General features: G+C 39.4%; 2 protein-coding genes and 3 non-coding genes across 5 annotated transcripts; 3 read left to right on the top strand and 2 right to left on the bottom strand.

Moving 5' to 3' along the window:
• Position 1: 1 nt before the first annotated feature.
• LOC117735922 lies at positions 2-6,054 on the bottom strand. Its single transcript, XM_034540841.1, has 3 exons — positions 5,954-6,054; positions 4,450-5,155; positions 2-1,053 (listed from the first exon to the last, which is right to left on the bottom strand). Exons 2-3 carry the CDS (start codon positions 5,116-5,118, stop codon positions 370-372), a joined length of 1,353 nt encoding a protein of 450 aa, XP_034396732.1. The 5' UTR covers positions 5,119-5,155; positions 5,954-6,054; the 3' UTR covers positions 2-369.
• On the top strand, positions 3,708-3,781 carry trnai-aau. The gene has a single exon. It is a non-coding gene; the product is annotated as a tRNA-Ile (tRNA).
• A 1-nt stretch (position 6,055) lies between the features above and the next one.
• Positions 6,056-6,129, top strand: trnai-aau. Its single transcript has one exon. It is a non-coding gene; the product is annotated as a tRNA-Ile (tRNA).
• An 844-nt stretch (positions 6,130-6,973) lies between these two features.
• Positions 6,974-7,046, top strand: trnaf-gaa. Its single transcript has one exon. It is a non-coding gene; the product is annotated as a tRNA-Phe (tRNA).
• A 637-nt stretch (positions 7,047-7,683) lies between these two features.
• On the bottom strand, positions 7,684-18,083 carry fam81b (family with sequence similarity 81 member B). Its single transcript, XM_034540840.1, is given in 9 exon segments — positions 7,684-7,817; positions 8,683-8,884; positions 10,466-10,601; positions 12,683-12,789; positions 14,618-14,747; positions 16,186-16,304; positions 17,177-17,231; positions 17,233-17,349; positions 18,040-18,083. Coding segments are annotated over 9 exon segments (1,044 nt in total).
• Between the last annotated feature and the right edge of the window lie 2,257 nt (positions 18,084-20,340).

Below are 20,340 nucleotides of genomic sequence, written 5' to 3'. Positions count from 1 at the left end.
TGTTTCATTTTGATTGCATCCTAACGCATCTTGATTCGTCCATATAACAAGTATGGAGTACAAAGTAGATAATTATAGTATAAAGTAAGTAAAGGTACGAGATACTAACTCGTAGTAACTATTGTAATATGTTGCACCAATTACAGTTGATTATTGATAGTTCATTTGTGAAAATAAAGTAACAGAAGGACAAGAAGAACATGTGATAATTGATTCAAAAGTACGATAACACCTTGAGCCCTGAATCTTTAGTCTTTGATCAACTTTCATTTTAAATCCATTCCTCTTCCACCTAGAAGGCCATAGAGGCGTGGATCCTTATTCCATCTGTTTCTCAACGGCACTGTGTTTCAGGCCCTTGCTCCGTTCTCAGATGTTAACACGGCAGAAATGCTTGGTCATGAGTGGACAGATGTTTTGCCCACAGCCCCAACACGGTTGCGTGATGTGTGGAGAACCCTGCTGTGTCCTCCTGCACAGTGAACACACATCCTCAGCACCAAAAAGATGTGATGTTGCTCCCCCATCTCCTCTGTCAGGATTTCTTGAAGCATTAGCTACAAGCTGTTGAAGCTCGCTCAGTATGGTGTTCGGTGCCTTCGCAATGCCCACGACCTTCACTTGTTTAGGGTCAAACACACAATCCTCCTCTAGGCCACTGGGCACGGCTGTCATGCCACATTTGGGGGGCACCCAAGCAGTGTCATAGCCCTGCGTGCTCCAGGTGTACTGCATAGGATGGTTGTCCTTGTCAATACGCTTGACGCGGCCAACACGCACACGCAACTCAAAGACCACGCGGTCTGAAGAGTCCCTTTTCATTGGATAACGGTCTGCTTTTTTCTTATTACGACTGACATACACTCCCTTTCCCAACATGCCACCTGATGACTGCTGAAAGCCATTGGCAATGATGAGGCGTGCATTGGCAACACTGGTCCCATGGAACATGGTGTAGACACCACTGTCTTTGGGCTCCTGAGACGACCCCAGCTCCCCAGAGTTGTCATCATAGGTCACCTCCCAGCCAAAGAACGGCAGTGACATCTTGTTTTAACAAGAGATGCTGTTCAAGAGCAGCAGCTCTGTGAGGAATTCATACAAAACAATGTCATCACAGATGTTTAAATAACCAGCATTTTAAAACATAATGGATGTAGCTTTCATTTTTTAGGGGACTAAATTATGTGTATCATCACATTCTTTGCGCAATTAGGAATGTCAGCAACATATTGCTGCTATAAAACGTGCCTCTGTCATTAGTCACAGGGTCACACCTTTTGATAGCTGTGACAACAGAAACTGTAGCGTCAATGTATTGATCCAATACTATCGGCACCTGTCAAGCGTGTTTCATGTTTGTTAAACTTTCCCAGTTCGGTAAAGTTGGAAAGAGATTCACAGATTCGGACTTCCCGACTCAATAGCTCTTTTGCAAAACGGAGTTAAAAGACTAACGACATCTCTCTGTGACCGTAGTGATGTAGACATCAAGCTACAACCTTCATTTTTCCAAAACGGGCCGGTCTCCGAGCTGGACCAATAACATTGGTCTCAATGTGCTGCCAGCTGGGAGACGTGAGCGCAGGGAGCGTCTACAAAGTGCAATCCGGAAAATAAATACTCAAAATATATTCAATAGCTCCACTGTAATAACGTGGAGTCTCACAAAATGAATACCATATATCAAGGGCATCCTCATTGTTGTACTACAGCTATTATTTCGAAATAAAATTATTTAGAATAATTTTTATGAATATTTAAAGTTAATTTATGGAAATTATATTCAATAGCTCCACTGTAATAACGTATAGGCTGACAAAATGAATACCATATATCAAGGGGCTCTTCCTTGTTGTACTACAGCTGTAATTTTGATCAAAATGTATTTTGAATATTTTTTATGAATTTCTAAAGTTATTTTATGGAAACATTATTCAATAGCTCCACTGTTATAAAGTGTAGGCTGACAAAATTAATACCATATATCAAGGGGCTCCTCCTTGTTGTAATAGAACAGCTATATTGATGACGTGCTTTTGTATAATTTTAAATAAAGTGATGTTCAACCACCTGTCTTGGTAAAGCTACAATACTTTGTTCAGAAGATCTCTTTTAATGATCTCAGTTTTGTTTTGTAGAGTATTCTAAACAAATCTTATAACTCAGCTCATTAAACATGTTCATTAAAGAAATGTTGTACCTCCATGATTGTGAATCATGTAATGAATCTCTGTTACTTGATAAATATGAGAGTGGATTAATAGTTGATAGATGCTCATCGCACCAACACACAGTCACATGTAGAGAGAATGGAATTGGGTTCTATTCAAATGTTAATTACGGTGACACCTTGATGGGAAGACAAAGAGACGGGGGTTTCACTTGCCACTAAGCATGGACATGCTGTACATCAACCTGAAGAACTCCACATGTGTTTAGACTATGATCCAATGTATTGCCTGTATTCTTGACCAATGTGGTGAAGTCACTGCTTCTTTTACTTGTATATTTACAGTGTGCAATTACCGGTTCAGGATTCGTATGTTTGCTCTGCAGACAGGAGAACCACGATTGTGGACTGTGACCCGGAGGAGGCTTGCGAATCTCTCAGCTGAGACTGTACTCTGTATCACAGCGTTGTTTTTCACTTAATTAAATAGGCTTTATTATAACTATCGATCCAAGACATCCCTTTGTCTTCAAAGAAGATTTCTGAACACAACAGTTTTGTAGTGTAGTTGCACCAATATCTCGTCATACACCAGGATATCTAATGATTATGCAAAATCACTGTTTTTTAAGATTGTTTGTTCAATTTGGATTCATTTGAACCAAAATTATACAAAAGCATGTCATCAATATAGCTGTTCTATTACAACAAGGAGGAGCCCCTTGATATATGGTATTCATTTTGTCAGCCTACACTTTATAACAGTGGAGCTATTGAATAATGTTTCCATAAAATAACTTTAAAAATTCATAAGAAATATTCAAAATACATTTTTTCAAATATTACAGCTGTAGTACAACACGGAGGAGCCCCTTGATATATGGTATCAATTTTGTCAGCCTACACTTTATAACAGTGGAGCTGTTACATTTCTTCTTATTCTTGAAAGTTTCTTCCCTTTTTTCCCTGTGAAAGGTTATTTTTGGGACAGGGATGTCGTATGTGTACAGATTGTAAAGCCCTCTGAGGCAAATTTGTAATTTATGATTTTGGGCTGTAAAAAATAAACGAATTGAATTGAATGAAGCTAATTTACGTGTTTACTTTAGAATATAGTGAGACATTTCCAATTTATGTTAGCATTTGTACGTGAGTAAACCGATGGACCTAGACTGACTTCTGTATTAACATTGTAATAGTATTAGAGTTAAAAGTGTCGTACTGTTCATGTTAAACGTTAGCGTCAAATCTAATGAGTTATAATGTCGTTGAAGCTTTAACTCACCGTCAGCAAGGAGTCGTCTTCTCTGTATCGTTTCGATAACTTTTACTTTCTGTTTTGTTTCTGACGATAACTCCACCTTCTCTGTGCTGTGTTAGTTATATATATATATATATATATATATATATATATATATATATATATATATATATATATATATATATATATATATATATATATATATATATATATATATATATATATATATATATATATATATATATATATATGGGTCGTTGTTGAGTGTCTATTGGCCGGTTAGCTCAGTTGGTTAGAGCGTGGTGCTAATAACGCCAAGGTCGCGGGTTCGACCCCCGTACTGGCCAGCTTTAATTTTTCAGATTTATGTTGCCGAAGAACGTTGTATACGAAAAGTGTCTCTAAATACCTGAATTGATAATAGCATAATAGATTGATAATAGCAGGAATAATGCATGTTATTGTACGTCATCCACATTTATTAAATTCCCTGTCTGGCATTGACTTTTACAGTATTACATATGTATTCAAACATACTGTGTATTAGTCTAAACACATCACATTCCTGTAAAGTGTGTGATGCTATGATATGTAATTGTGAAACTAGGACTTCTGCTGAAGGCTGAGGTTTTCTGAGTCTATTCACAAAATATGGAATCATATAAACAAACACAAAGACATCATTGGTCTTGTAATATAGCATGACGTTTATTGGCTTTAGTTCTGGCACTTCAGTGACATATTTCAAAATTGAAGTAACGTATGCCAGACAGTGAAACATAAATGTTGCATTGCATGTGATCATAATGCATGCTGCTGATCAGAGTATATAAAGCTAGCGTACTAGAAATAAGAGCTGGTTCACGATAAGGTTGAAATTCAAAAAACATCTCCAGTAGCATTAAACATGTTGCCCCTCTTACAGGTATTGTATTACATAAGTAAACCAAAGTATGCTAACATCCTGAATGTAGGATTGTCTTTCTAATCTACATTATTGTGCCTCACCCCGTCAGGGTTTGGCCAGACAGACATGCTTGGCAATGAGAATGCAGATGTTTTTCCCGCACTTCCAGCACCGTTGCTTAATGTGTGGAGCACCCTGCTGGGTCTTTCTCTTACACACTGAACACCCATGTGCAGCGCCGTGGCCCCCTCGCCCCGGTTTTCTAGATTTTTTTGAAAGAAGCTGTTGAAGTTCTTTCTGTACGATGGGGTTTGGTGCATTTGCAATGCCCACCACCTTCACTCTCTTGGGGTCAAACACACAATCCTCCTCTAGGCCGCTGCGCACGGCCTTGAGGCCACCGTTGGGGATCACCCAGGCTGTGTCGTAGCCATGTGAATGCCAGGTGTACTGCAAGGGATGGTTGTCCTTGTCAATACGCTTGACACGGCCAACACGCACACGCAACTCCAAGATCACGCGGTCTGTATTGTTACTGTTCAACGGATAATGAGCCGCCTTTTTCTTATCACGACTGACATACACACCCTTTCCAAGCATGCCACCTGTAGACTGTTTAAAACCATTGGCAATGATGAGCCTTGCACTGGCAATACTGGTCCCATGGAACATGGTGTAGACGCCATGGTGTTGTGGTTTCTGGGACGCCTTCAGCTCCACACCAGGAAATGCTGCACCATCATCAACCACCTCCCAGCCAGAGAACTGCACTGACATCCTGATTTAGAAAGTGTGGATGTTGTCTGGAAAAGTTCTAGAGTTCAGAGAGAAACAAATACAGACATGTGGCATCATGTGTGGACACATTTAAGAGCAACTAATCAGGATGTAACTTTTACTTAACACAGACAAGTTTCTCCCCCCTTACTTTAATGTTCCTGGTCAAATTCGACCAGTCTGTTTCAACTGAGATCTCTAGAATTAACTGGAGATTCAAAAGCTAGACTAACTAATCTGAGAGCTGTGTGTGTGTGTGTGTGTGTGTGTGTGTGTGTGTGTGTGTGTGTGTGTGTGTGTGTGTGTGTGTGTGTGTGTGTGTGTGTGTGTGTGTGTGTGTGTGTGTGCACTTCTATGTTGTTGGTGGGAGGTGCCTTGAATATTTTGTTGCTTTCAAACTTATAGGCCAAGTTGTTATTGTTGTTATTTGTTATTTAATGTTTTGTAATATCTGGACCTTGAGTCTGAAATAAAAAAAAAATTATAGGCTACGGATTTGAGTGACATTTTTGATCTTTGTTGTCTCAATAAATGTTTAATCTTGATAGCCTTGCTAGTTTCAGTGCACTCTTATTCGGTTACCGTTCCTTTATTTATAACATCCATGTCACTTTATTTCAACGTTATGGCGGTCCTGGCAGGGCCCAACCCCAGTGCAGTGGCCTACGTGTTACAAGTTACATAAGAGTAGAGTTGCGTTCCGTGTGTGTCCAAAAAGTACATATCGATCAAATAAAACACAGAATGATTATACACCAGCCTACATGCTATGACTCGATCTTATACTATTCAGCAAAATACAGAGGATTTAAAGAGTAAAACATTGAGACCTTACCGTCAGCGAGCAGTCGCTTTCTATGTCAGCGCAGTAAATTTAACTTTCGGTTCTGTAAGTTTCATTTACCGACATTGTGACGTCATGTCAGATGGCTTTCGAGGCCGGTTAGCTCAGTTGGTTAGAGCGTGGTGCTAATAACGCCAAGGTCGCGGGTTCGACCCCCGTACTGGCCATCGTCACCTTTTCACATTTATGGTGTAAACGAAAAATGTCACTAAAGTGTCACTAAATAACTGAATTGATAAACACGGCAGGAATAATGCATGTTACTGTACGTCATCTACATTTATTAAATTCCCTGTATGGCATTGACTTTTACAGTATTACATACGTATTCAAACATACTGTGTATTAGTCTAAACACATCACATTCCTGTAAAGTGTGTGATGCTTATGGTATATACATTTATGTATTTAGTTATGCATGTATTTATTTTTTCTTTGTATTCATATTTATAGGCTAAATGTATTTATGTTATTTATCGTACTCAAGAATACAAGTTATACTACTATACATTTGTGTTATTGCAAAATCTGAACCTCCATTAACATATTTTGACCACTTCAGGGCATCAGGAAACAAGTTGTGAACACTTACATATCGTCACCTTTAAAATCGGTACGGCGAATTTGTTAGCAAATGTCGAGCAGTGGCCGAACAACATTACCATTTGTTTTGTAAGTCCAACACTTACTCTCTTTTAGCTTTGTTTTAGTGTCTCCCTAGCCCTGAGGGAGAAACTAAACATCTCTCTTAAGATGCTATGATTGGATGCTGCACTATGTTCACCTGTTAGCTGTTCCTTTCTTTGTAGTGTGAGGTGAGGCTTGAGAGCTTTTAAGTCTGTAAAAACACTGAGCTTATAAAGCTCCGTAGAGCCAAGGCGAAATGCAGAGTAAAGCCGAGCAGGCAGCCTAATGATGGCTGTGAGGTGAAAAAGACTGTGCGAACATTACAATATTTCAAAATAGGTTTGAGTAGGTAAATATAATCTATTTTGACACTACACGAGAAAAGCCGAAATAGCTCAGTTGGGAGAGCGTTAGACTGAAGATCTAAAGGTCCCTGGTTCGATCCCGGGTTTCGGCAAAAGCTTTTCTTAATTAAAATTTTAATAAATCAGTTTATATTTCTTCATACTAGAAGTCATCCAACACCTTCAGATTCACAAACAGTTCCTTTTCATTGATTGGCAAATTATATTTCATGGTATATCCTATGGCCATGCAATGTTACAGACAATTATATTACTACCTTCTTTTTTTAATCACATTGAGTGTGTGCACCTGTATATATAATGAATAATAAGAGAACATTAATATATATTATTACATTTCTATTTGGAAAAATAAAAAAGCATTAACATTCTCACAATCTTACATAGTGTTCTCATCTCCAGTGACAAATCTGGGGGAAAAAGGAGGAGTGAGATAAACTGAAATGGTGGAAAATATATCGTCTTACCTTTTTTAATTCAAAAAAAAGGAAATGTCCTTGACAGGTCTGTGTGTAATCAAGTTCCAAATGGGATTGTACTTCATATTACAAGATGATGTCTCTGACTTTCAAATAGTGATTGAGTTCAATATCGCTGTGGGCTCACATAATATGATATGAATAAAGCCAGTGATGAAACTCAAACTGACTGGCATGCTTTTTGGTTTGAAAAGAGTTTTATTCAAGCTATTGCTTCATCATAGGTGTGAAAGAGCTCCTCTCCAGTTAATTACGTCACACGCCATTGAGCCAGCTTGCTGCAGACATCCCTGATATCCTTCTGAAGCTTCTCCTTGTCAAGGCAGGATTTGATGTCACTTATCTGCCTCAGGGACTCAATCGCGTCATGCACAGCCAGGAACCCTGTTCCAAAGAGAAGCAGGGAGTACAGAGGAGTGTTTCTGATCTCTGGTTAAAGTTAACAATCAGTTATCAAGACTTCATTGGTAGTTAAGAGCATACTGACGGAAATGGATATCTTTTTCCATAATGTATGCCGGTGTCTGAGATGGAGAGATAAACGTTCTTGTACAATGATGGTATATTAAATCTCTCTTCTTCTTCTTCTGACTGCCCGCTGCCTGTCTTGCCACGAATATTTACGACATTCATCAAATATGTATTACTCTTCTCCCCTCTAATACCATCTCCTGCCATCGTTCCATCCTATACTTAAAATATAGCAATGGATGGATGACTCTTACACTGAGAGCGGTGGATGAGTGATGATTTATAGAGCAGTTCACTCCTGATTTTATTTACTGGAGGAAGCCTCTGTCCCTTTTCTATTTGTCTACACTTTAATAAGCGCTGGAGACTGAAAGACGTTTTCTAGAAAATGGGGAAGGTTTGACATCTTTTGCCAGAGCTTCCAGTAAATGAGCTTCCAATGGACACTGAGATGGGGATGGATGTCAAAGCGATGCCCGGAGGTATTCCTATGTATGACCTATTAGCTTTGTGGTAGCTTGAAACAGCTGTTGCTCACATCTGTCTAATTTAATTATTAGATGCATTGGCATTTACGACTAGGAGCTAATAATCCTTATATATACAGTATATATATATATTAGTAAATATTAATGTCATGCCACTAATTATGAACAGGATCTTTTTCAGACTCTTTTGTGAAGCTTTCCTGCATGTGCATTTCTCCTTGACATGCATATGTGCTCTATGTGTGTGTTTACTCTCTAGTGACAGCTCGTTGTAGACAGTGATCACCCACCTTTGTGGTATTCCTGTTTGAGCAGCTGCAGCTCACAACGAAGGCTGCTCTCCACTGAGGTCTCTCTTTTACTGAGTGTGGTTTCAGAGCGTTTCAGCTGATCGGCCCGACTGCGGTGGGTCTGATCCCGCCGGGCCTCAAGCTGCTCTACACGGGCCTCCAGAGCACGGAGCCGGACAGCTGATCTAGAATCTGCCTCTAACTGAATACATAACACACAACTAAGATTTTAAACGCGCAGCACTGCGTGACAGTTTTTAACCCTCATGTGACCGGTCCTGAACATTGTATTTAATCCTGATGTCAAGGTGCTGCTTGTGACATTTAATTATATTTGTATTTAATCAGACGGTGCCATTGAGATTAAAATCTTTTTTTCAAGAGATACCTGAGAACAAGAAACATTCACAAGAACCCAATCAGCAAAACAGAGAACACAACTACACAGTAAACAGGAATTAAAACAGTGACAAGAATCATAAAAAAACTAACATCAGACAATAAAGCTTTAAACTCTCTCAGTGGAAAGCTCTGAGGGCAGTTTGCATTTTAATTTAAATGAGCATAGTACTTGAAACCACGGAGGATACCTATAAGGTTAAGTATTCACTGTAGTTTAAACACTATATTGTTGAATGAGATAAGAGATGTGAGGTAGCTTCAACAGTGCAGCTGTACGGAAGTCCATCCAACCGTGTGACACAGAGAACAATGATGAGTCTAAAATGTGTCCTTGGTGATAAAGTGTAATGCACGATGAAACTCAGGGTTTATCAGCTGAAGGGTTGATGGGGCTGCATGAGAGTACACAATATCTCCAGAGTCAAGGACAGACGAGAAGGTTGACTGCAAAATAGTTCTATGCTTTGAAGAAGTCAGACATCCTTTAATTCTATACAATAAGCCTACATTTTGATTCTTATTTTTGAGTCAAATGTTGAATATGAATCTTGCATAACAGTCCGCTGTCAAGCCAAATTCCTAAATATTTATAAAGCTCAGCGAGAGTAGCGTGATTGACACTTAAAGTTTGAATGTCAGGAACGTTGGTGTCACTGGTGGAGGTGGAGAATACCATGTACTTGGTCTTTTCTGCATTTAAAACTAGTCTGTGATTAAGGAGTGATAATTTTAAAGCATCAAAGTTCGTCTGAAGATGAGTCAGCGAGCCTGAGCGGATGGGAAGCTGGTTGGACAGCTAATAATATCAGCAACAACAGTCTGTAAGGTAACAGCTTAACCAATATAGCCTGTAGCTTTTGAGAGGTCATGGATGTTTGCTCAGAAATGAAGCCTAGATATTTGACTGTCGTTGTTGAAATCGGAGACATCCCCACTTTTGTGTAAAAGTACTATTAGGGAGCTTTACCAAGGAGCATAAATCATGCCTGTTGAAAAGGTTTGGTTAAAAATGTGGACATATTAATCCTCAATGTGGACATATTAAGTGAGCCCTTAGATGGAAAAGACATGGGTCAATATGATCTTCATCAGTATTTTCGCATGTGCTTAACCTAAGCCGAGCTTTGTAATTATCTGCACTGCTTCACTAAAAGATAATTTGCAGTCAGAAGAAGTTGCGAAAGCTTTCCAAAGTCATAACCATATTACTTGTGATTACTGTATCTGTACGTGTGTAATTAATGTAGAGGCATGAAAAAGCAAAGAGGCAAAGATACAGAATATCTGAATATTGCCTGCCTATTACCTGAATGTTAATATTGTGGACATAATTGTATGAACTGTTGGTCAAACTGATGATAACTGACTGATGCTACGGTACCATTTTGTCCTGCAGTTGTGCGCGGTGCTGCTGGCTGCTTTCCGCATGAGTCTGAGCCAAGCTGTTGAACTGTTGTTCTGTTCGCTTCCTCAGCGAATCCGCCTGCTCCTTGGCCTCCTGCAGGTCACCTGACATCCTGCAAAGACATCAGCCTTTAGCAAGAAGAGAAATGCAGTCGGCTTTTTGTTTGAAAATGCAGTGACAGATGAAAATTACTGCAAATTGCATTTTATTCTTTTCAAACTAGACACTGAAAAGGCCATTAGTATATTAGATTAGTTTATACATGTTTTAAAAGTGTATTCAGACTATAGCTGGATAGCAGTAAGGCTTTGACATGCTTACTGTAAATGTAGGCCCGCTATATACAGCTCCTTCTTGGCACTACTTGGTGCTTGGCTCGAGACTAAGAATGTATCTGTTTCCATAACCAATGCTTCAGCAGAACATGGTTACTTTGAGGTTGAGTGCTGCTGCTATTTCGGACTAGAGACACACAAACTCTTCTTGTTGTGGAATGATGCTGCATGAACACTTAAGAAACACTTGATGTTGATCTTATGGCCTTTTTGTAGCTCTGAACACTATTTGTTTGGGGGAGCAAAACAAATCTCTCCTCCTTGTAATATTTAGACTGGGTTGCCATTTATATAACTGTATATAAGTCACATTACTCACATAAGCCTATTGGGACAGCAATGTTAAAATGTCTCAGATGCTCAGAAAGCTACCTTAGACACATTGTGAAATATGATGTGGGGCTGTATTGTAACATAACACACAATAGGCAGTGTCTCATCAACATTTTATTTTATATATTAAACATATTGGAAACTCAATTCAATTGACTTTCTTTCCCCTAATTCAAGGGATTTGTTCTATGAGAAAAACAACGAGGCAAATGCCAGGACTGTTTGTGTGTCTGTTTGCCTGCAGTACAAATCTGACTCCTCCTGCTTCAAATTAATGTGTCTATTCAGGCACGCTGCAACAGAGACACCTCATTTATAAAGTAATAGCTGGCAGGCTGATCTGGCTAATGTTGACTGTTGTTTGGCCTAGAGAGCCTAGACAACAGGACAGCTGATTTTCTCCATGTTAGATGAGCTTTTAGAATCTGCCGGTCTCCATGGAGGTTAATAATTTCCCTATTGTAAAATGGCCAGTGTGCTGAGATTTGATTGTGGTTGTGTTTTTGAGCTTATCTGAAACTCTAAGCATGTGTGATTTGTTTGTCAGTGGCACTAACTGGGAGAAGTAACTGGGCAACGGACCCAAATATTGGATGTCAGGTGTGTAGGCATCACAGAGGAGGGTTTTCAAGTTGTTCTGCTTTTGAGGCACTGAATAATGTGCTTAAGTTGCCTTTAACAAAATTGGTAGTTTTAGATCATTATATCTTAAATAAACAAGGTGGTCAGAGAGCTGATACGGTTTTACTTTGATGTTTCACAAAAAGCCAGGAGGAGGCCACATCTACCTCGCTCAGAAACACAGACAATGTTGCTTTTCATCTATTTGTACATGATCAGTGACCCTGTTTCCATTACAGATATACTATAGTAACAAATAGAGGATATTCATCATTCATGTTTCTCATTTTCCACCATAGTAAAACTATATGCACTATTGTATATTGCTGCCATTTGAGTTAATTTGTCAAATGGATTAGTAAATCAACTTAACTAGGAGCTTTTCTCTGCCTCTGGGAACAGAAGTTGGGATGGTCATGACTAAAATGCTGAGATAAAGAGTTAGGGCTGACTGGGATATTATTTGATAAGTCAATTAGTAACTCATAGATTACTATATTTGAGTCTGGGCAGAATGAAAAAGGGAACATCAATTGTTTCTTGCGGCGTGCTGCTGAAAGGCAAATTAGCCGAGAAGATTTCCATATTTCCCAATCACAAGCAGCAAACTGAAAAACAGTATAGTCTTCAAGAAAGTAGAGCCTGGAGGAATACAAAAGAAACCATTGCAAACTCACGTCTATAAAGACATATTCAATTAAAACTTATGTCAACATACGTGTCTGACATTTTTACAGGAAGACTAAGCCAATGATGCTCTTTAATGTACAGAAGCACCACTGTGCACCAATGTAAGCCCTTGGGAGGAAACACAATAGTAAATCAAGCTAATACATGACATGGCATTTGAAGTAACCCAGGTGTTTGGGGTTTGTGCTTCCTCTTGAACTAATGGCCTAATTACCTGGTGTCTAGTAGTCTAACTTGTGTATGCAGATCAGCGGTAGAGATCTTTTGTTCCTGGGAATGCTCTGCCAATGAGGCCTCCAGCCTCCACAGGACATGATGAAGCTGGAAAAAGAAAACACACAAACACATGATGTTACGTGACGTTGGAGCATCTTGTGCTGCCGGCTCGATGATCTGATCTTTAGCCTCTGCAGTTTCTGCTGAGTCGAGTTGATTGAGCTGCTGCACAACTCCTGGGAGTAACTGTGGTGACCCACTTTCTCTGCTTTTTCAATTATCTTTATGGCCCATGCTTGACCACTGCTCCACAGCTAATGTGTTGCCATCACAATGATTTAGCCCCCTGTGCAACCAACACAACTGAGTGCAGGCTCAATGTGAAGTGAAAGTGGTTGAGGGCAGTTGTGGTTGGCTTTGGATTTAGTAAAGTGATGGAGAGTATTGTAACATTTGTCCTGATCCAGTGTTTTTGTAGTTTGTATTATATTTATCTTGTAAAGAAAATGTGACTCTAAAGGGCAGTAAAAGCTGTTTATGGAGAGATCTTGAAATCCCTGTTTGAATTAATTTCACATCATATTTCTCATTTTAGAGTGTGTGGTTGAGCCCCCTGACTTTACTTGATAAGGCTATGCAGTCTCACTAAGCGGCAGTAAGTTCCAACTCACCTGCCAACCAGCCAGCCATCCTCTTTAGGGTAAACAGCAAACACCCCCTGCGTATATTGCCAGATTAGTATGTCCTTTATGCAAGAAGCATTTAAATAAATGTAATAGCCCTTTTATCCCAAAATAAATTAACACACAAGAACATAATTCCTTAAATGTGAGTATTCAAATGAACCCCAGACTCAACACTATCTCAGGATAGTGAGGTAAGAACTAGGTTAGGGTTGTAGACTTTGCTACTTAGTATAATACGGCATCATCTAAGAAATATGAGAAGCAGATAAAGCGTTAAGCAATGCAGATTCGCTTTGAGTCTGTACTTAGGTACTTAGGGGCTTTGCGCTCAATGCTACTGCCAGAATACTCAAAATGATAATGCTTACGTTGAACAGTTATAATGTTTTAACATGTTCATCATCTTAGTTTAGCGTGTTAGCATGCTAACGCTTTCTAATTAGTAAAAAACCCAAGTACAGCTCAGGTTGTGCAGAGATTTGGACATATTCCAAAGTATTGGGCAAATTGAATGGGTGAATGATGAAAAGTGAAGCGAAGTCAGAACAAAGTTGTGATGGCAATCCATCCAGGAGTTGTTCCCTCTGGGAACCATGAATGCCTGTACCAAATTTCATGGTAATCCATTTTATAGATGTCGAGACATGGCACAAAAAAAGGGTTAACCTGCCGGTGCCGCTAGAGTCGGGATGACCAACTTCATTAGGTTAATTTTCTGAGGACCATAAATGTCTGAAAGAAAATGTCATAGCAATTTTCATGGGATATATGCATCTATTATGGTTACAAATATGCAATGTACATTTAAGCTTTGCAATATTACAGATATTTGTGCTTCTAATGTATTGAGTAGGACACAGATGAAGAATAATGTTATGTCCAAGTGTGTATCAAAGAATTAACTTTTAAAGACTGATGGAGATTATTTTTGGCACTGGTGTTTGGATACTTTGTATATAGTGTGGTTTATAGGGCAACATAGACACTGGACTCTTTTAAGACTGGCCTAAAAACCTTTTTATTCAGGAAGGCATTTATGACATTGAGTTGAGTTTTATGACTTGTCAACTATTCTTTTATTTTTTTTATTTTTTTTATTATAGTTGATTTTAACTATGTACTGGCTCTGTGGCACTCTGAAATTATTGAATGAAGAGTGCCTTACAAACAGAATGCATTATTATTATTATTATTATTGTTTAAAGTGCTGCCATACTCTTTGTCATCATTTGCGCACCATTGCTCACCTTGACGTGCAGCTCTTTGAGCCGTGCGTCCATAGCTGACCTGAGCTCTGCCACCTCCTGCTGCAGTCTAATCACCCGCCGCTCCGCACTGCTCATGTCAGCGCTCAGCTTGGCGATGCTGGCATCACACCTGACATGGGAAGCAGAGAGGGACCACTGAATGAGGATAGTTGAATGGGAGGGAGTGTAAAATCAGGGAGATGAGCTGGAGACTGGAGACAACAGGGAGAAGGTGCTTTATGAAGCACATGCAGTTCAGACGGTAGACAAACGGGCAGATTGGAAAGAAATCAGACAGATGCCCTCATGAGCAATTTCCAAGGCGATCTAATGGCGAGCTGATGAATCCTTAGCAGTAATCTGTTATCCTTTTGAATGAATCCATTTGAATGAATAAGTGGATATGTTTGCATCTATTAATGAATTACTGATAAAACCACAGGCAAACATAACAACCAATCAAATAAGTCAAGTAGTTTACTGAATGTATCACCAAACACAATCAGCAGGTTCTGAAAAATATGTTCTCTGTTCAGTTTATGTAATATGATGACTCTTATTGTCAGCGTTGTAATGTAGCTCTCTTCCTTCCTGTGCTAAATTTAAGATGCCATCACTAAAACAGTACAAACTCTCCTTCTCCTTCTCTATCATGGGGTTACTGTGTTCATGTCAATATAATATTTGTACAACGCAAGCTCAACAACCAAAGCTAAGAACTAATTATGGAGATGCCCAGTGTGAAATGAGGGTTATTCCCCTTTATGCCATTACAGTGCATCCATAAGGGTTTCACAGAACAATATAATTTATCAAAAATTACTGGCCCTTAACTTGCTTGATTATTTATGATTAACAGATCATTTGGCTGAGTAGTTGAGGTTTTCCTACTGCTTTTATTGGACCATAAATCAGTTGTTTGTTGAATAATAAGCAATATCCCCTCTTACCACTGAATTCTTAAACACCATGGAGGAAGTAGGCCATCTGTGAAATAGGATGTCCACAACATTCATCTACGGTCTAATGAGAGCATACATTATTCCCAGGGATGTTTAAAATAATTCAGCCTCGGTCACCACACTGCAAAAACACCAATCTAATGATGACGAATCTCTTCAGCAATCCAATCTAATAAACTTGATCTGCACAGACACCAAATAATCCGCAGCTAGAGTGTGTTCAAGCCTATACTGTACCGTCTATCACTGTGGTGAGAAGGAAATAATGAACGTGTGCATATATGTGTGAGTGTGGGAGTGTCAGAGGCGGATTGGAAGTTGTGAGACTGTGAAGAGCTGCCAGACAGGATGCAGGCTATACAGTTGCACTTCATTAGAGGAAGAGCAAATAAATTGAATAAAAGCAGAGAGAAGATAATCCGTCAAATCACTTGTGCACCAGACCTGGGTCTAAATAATTGTATAATCCCTCCAAATAATGCTTTGGAGGAACGTTTTAAGGTGCAAGCACTTGGCACTCATTACATTGCTGTATTTGTTAACACTCTGAACAGTTTGTACGTCAATGTTTGCAGACATTGTTTGACCTCGACCTGGTGTGCATACCTGGCTACTCTGCCTCTCAGGTCTCCAATGCCAGCCACGTTCTTCTGGTCCAGGCTTTGAACAGCCATTGCGGTTCCAGAGGTGATGGAGTCCTGCTGGGTGATCTGTCTCTCCAGGGCCTGCTCAGAACAAAGACAGCCTATTTGTCTATTTCAGGTGTATGCCAATCAGCAGTAAAATACTGATGAAATTTACACATTTTGTATTTCTATAATATAGTTGATTTGGAACCTGGCAGAAAAGTAAAGATGACAATAGAAAATAATGGTAAATTATCTTTCTGTCCCTGCTTTTAATGCTGAGAAAAAAAACAATATTTGTAAAACTATCATTATGTCCTTCACTGAAAAAGATCATTAAAAACTGCCAGACATTTCCTCACCATCATTTGATTTACCAGCATATGCATGTCACGCCGTAGCTTATTACTTCTTCATGTGCCGAATGAATTAGCTCTTAGGCATTCATGTAATATTTCAGATAATGTCTCTAATCATGTTCATGGCTATTTGGTATGCACCAATGAAGTAGTGTATTTCACTTTGTACTCTGTTTCTATAAGGCGGTTATCATAATGTGGCTTGATGTTCTGCTCAGTCAAAAATGACTCCAAGCACTCATTTGTTAGTGTGTAACTTGGCAGTATTTATTTAACCAGATGTGTACATCATAATTATGCTGTGCTTATCCAGACAAAATGTCCACAGCTGATGTTGACGAGGAGTCGGGCAGACGCTGCACCATTCTATCAGGTGTAATCAAATCAGATGTGAGTTTGTGGGCACGAGAGTGTGTGAGTGTGTCCGGGTGTGTGCTGCTGCACATCAAAAATGATGGGAGGAGAGAAGATGTAAGAACAGACGATGAGAAAAGTAAGTCTACACAGATGGACAATGACTTGCTCCACATAATGAGAAGATATTTTAGACAAAAGAGGCTACCGAACATTCGTAGAACGACACTAACCTCTATCATCTACCCACTTGTATACCTGCATGTCCATGCTAAGCTGCTTGACAATGCGTGTCATGGTCAGTATGTGATTCGGAGCCCTGGGCGGACTGCAGGCCTACTGCCACCTCCTGTTTGATCCTGCAGGCCTGTTCCAGCAGCACAGCCAGTGTCCTCTCCTGACTGCTCAGACTGCCCTCCAAGACGTCAGGACTTAATCAGGAAGTAAACAGAGACAGATAAACAAGCTGTGAGTTCTTAAAGTTTATTTATTATTGATTTTGGTAAATGAGGGATCATGAAAAGTTGGCATTTTCTGTCACTGGAGGTAATGTATTCAGGAATAATAATTTCCAGCATTCATCCACCCAGAAGAATAATGAAGACGGAATGAGATGATGTGCATTGGATTTCATACCCTCAGGCCATCCCTAAACTAGATCTCTCACTGACTTCATATGCGTTCTGTGTCACCTTGTGTCATGCTACTGTGGATTAAGGATTAATGTGATCAATGTGATTCACAGCGATGTTACAAAGGTCGCTCGTGGTTCCCAACTGTATTTCCATCCCATCAGCGCAGGAAAATACAATTTATCTACCTCTTGGACACAGGTTGATTTTAGAATTTAATCAGTGACCCACAGGAACTAAGGAAGGTGAACATATGAAGGAAAGGTAACAGTTTTAATGGTTAAAATGTATTTAAAAAATATTACATTTTGTTGAGTTTATCTGATCTTAATCTCGATAACCCAGAGGCGTCAGACCGACAGCCAAAAGGGACATCACAATTGCATTAGAAGGAATACATTCAAATGATAAGAATAATGAAATAAAAAATAAAACAGAAAAGGGAAAATAAATGCATCCACAAATGATTAATTAAATCACAAGAGTTACCTGGTGGGGTTATGATAGGGCTGTAACTTTAACCTGTGTGACATTCTTCTTGTCTAAAATTAAATAAAACCTATGCATTTCGAATCTGCTTTGTCAACATTACTGCAGTATTAAATGTATAGTTTTAAAAAAAGTGTTAGTTGTTAAAATCAATACAAACATGTTAAGTCCTGTCTGGGCACAATGAGAAAAATATAAGGCAATCATATGTTCCCTTCTTTAACAACAATATATGAAGCACTATTAAAGTTTAGAATACTCACAGGCTTTTCTTCTGCCAGCCGGCTCTTGAGTTCATGTGTTTGTGTTGTCACATAGTAACTGTGCTCTCCTTGAGCCGGCCTGCCAGTGTGAATTTGTCAACACAGTAATGCGATAATAATGCTGCGTATACTTGGTGAAGCAGTTTAACTCGGCAAACTAGAATATTGAGTGTGAACATTACTTAAACTCTAATAAATGTAGCTGATTGAGTTATCAGTCCACAGAAAAGCAAGTCAAATATCAATGGCTCTCAAAACATTTGTTTGTCAAAGGCAAGACAGTCCCGATGCCTTTGAGTTAGTTCCTCTAGATATTCTCTGACCTGGATGGTTGCTTACTTTATAATACAGAAATCTGTTTGGTAAAGAAATGTTTTGTAACGTAATCATGACATAAGTTAGTTATTTACTTTACTGGTATCACTTTACTTAGATTTATTTCAAGCTGTTTTTCTTCAACCATTTGGTGTCATTGTTTACATTGCACCTCATTTTACTAGTTAGCCTAATCAGGGTACAAGTAAATACCTTAATCATGAATGGTTTAAAGTTTGCATTATGGGATTGTAGTTTATTACAGATAACCAACATAAATTATAGTATTTTAGCATTTGATTCTAATTCTAACTTTGCCTGTTCATTGGCCAGCACTAAGAGGTCATACCAGGCAACTGTGGCTGAAGCTGGAAAATAAAATAGGTGATTATTTGAATTGGGCACATGCGGTAAGGGAATATTGGTCAAATGAGCTCTGTGTCCTTTCCCTCGGCTGTTTCATCTCACACAATATAACTAGCTATCCATTGAACACTGAGCTTTTCTCTGACTGATTGTATTACAATAGGCATGACTAAGTGAAAATTGTTTTATTATGTTTCATTTAACCAGGACCTGACCTACATTCGCATACAGCGTGAATTACTTGCAGTTTCAGTCAGTGGAAGGGATTCTGAGTTTTTAATTGTCTGTGTCTGTTTGTAGCTGTGTGTGTGTGTGTGTGTGGGTGTGTGTGCGTGCGTGCGTGTGTGCGTGCGTGCACATTCACACACACTGTGGATTAGCTTCCTATTAACAGAATCAGGATCATTAAGAGAAGAGGCCTGCTCACTGCAGACTCATCAGTTATCCAGGAAAGCTGATGGGAGCTGAAAGGAATTGTTTGGCTCACATTAGCATCTAGTTAACTGAGAGGGGTTCAGGGCAGTCCCCTGTGTTGCTGCCAGTGCCCCCTGCTTGTCATTAAAGGGTTTTATCTAGGATGGATGCAATATCAACCAAAGTGATCCCTACAATCAAACGTGTCATTGGCTTATCATCTCATGTTTGATGTACTTCCTAATTACTCATATCTGTCCATGTGTCAGAAAAAACCCAGAAGTTAAATTAAGTATTCTTCTATTGAGGTCAGTGTTGCCATACATTACCTTACCACACAACATGAAAGGCTGATTTTAATGTTGTCATTATTAGAGGGTCGAGGTCAAGAGCTCGAAACAGAAAGCTTTGTCAACGCCACTCACACCTTCAACATCACGAGATACCAGGTTATATCTCCACGTGAATACATGTCCATGCAAGCAGCACACAAGTCCTCGGACTCTCAGTTCCTCTCTGTGTCGTGGGATGAGCTTCAGCCAGTTCTAACATTCCCCTAAGAAGTACATTTTCTGCAGCCCTGGTTGCAGATAAAAGGTCATTCTGTGACCTCTTTTTTTGTGTACATGTGTGCGACAGGAAGTTAGATAAGAGAGGTATTCACTCTTGTAATTACTGTCTGTGTGTTTGTTTACAGGTTAGTGGGCACATTGTTAACCAGGGGGAAAGAACAGGCCAGCAATGAAGCAAAGGCCATAGGGGGAGACATAATGAGTTATGCACAGCAGCAGCAGCAAAGCAGCAGCAGCAGCACAGCATCCTAAAAGAGAGATGGTTGTTGAGCGCTTCCTGCTTGCAGCCGCGTGTGGGTGAACACATTTACTGAAGCCTGACCTCTTTGACAGAGAGAAGATATCCAGAAATATAACCACAGTGCAAGAAC

Source organism: Cyclopterus lumpus, chromosome 9 (genome assembly GCF_009769545.1).
Source record: "Cyclopterus lumpus isolate fCycLum1 chromosome 9, fCycLum1.pri, whole genome shotgun sequence".
NCBI classification, from domain to species: domain Eukaryota; kingdom Metazoa; phylum Chordata; class Actinopteri; order Perciformes; family Cyclopteridae; genus Cyclopterus; species Cyclopterus lumpus.
The sequence above is the reverse complement of the archived record's forward strand: the minus strand, read 5'-3'. Positions and strand labels throughout refer to the sequence as shown.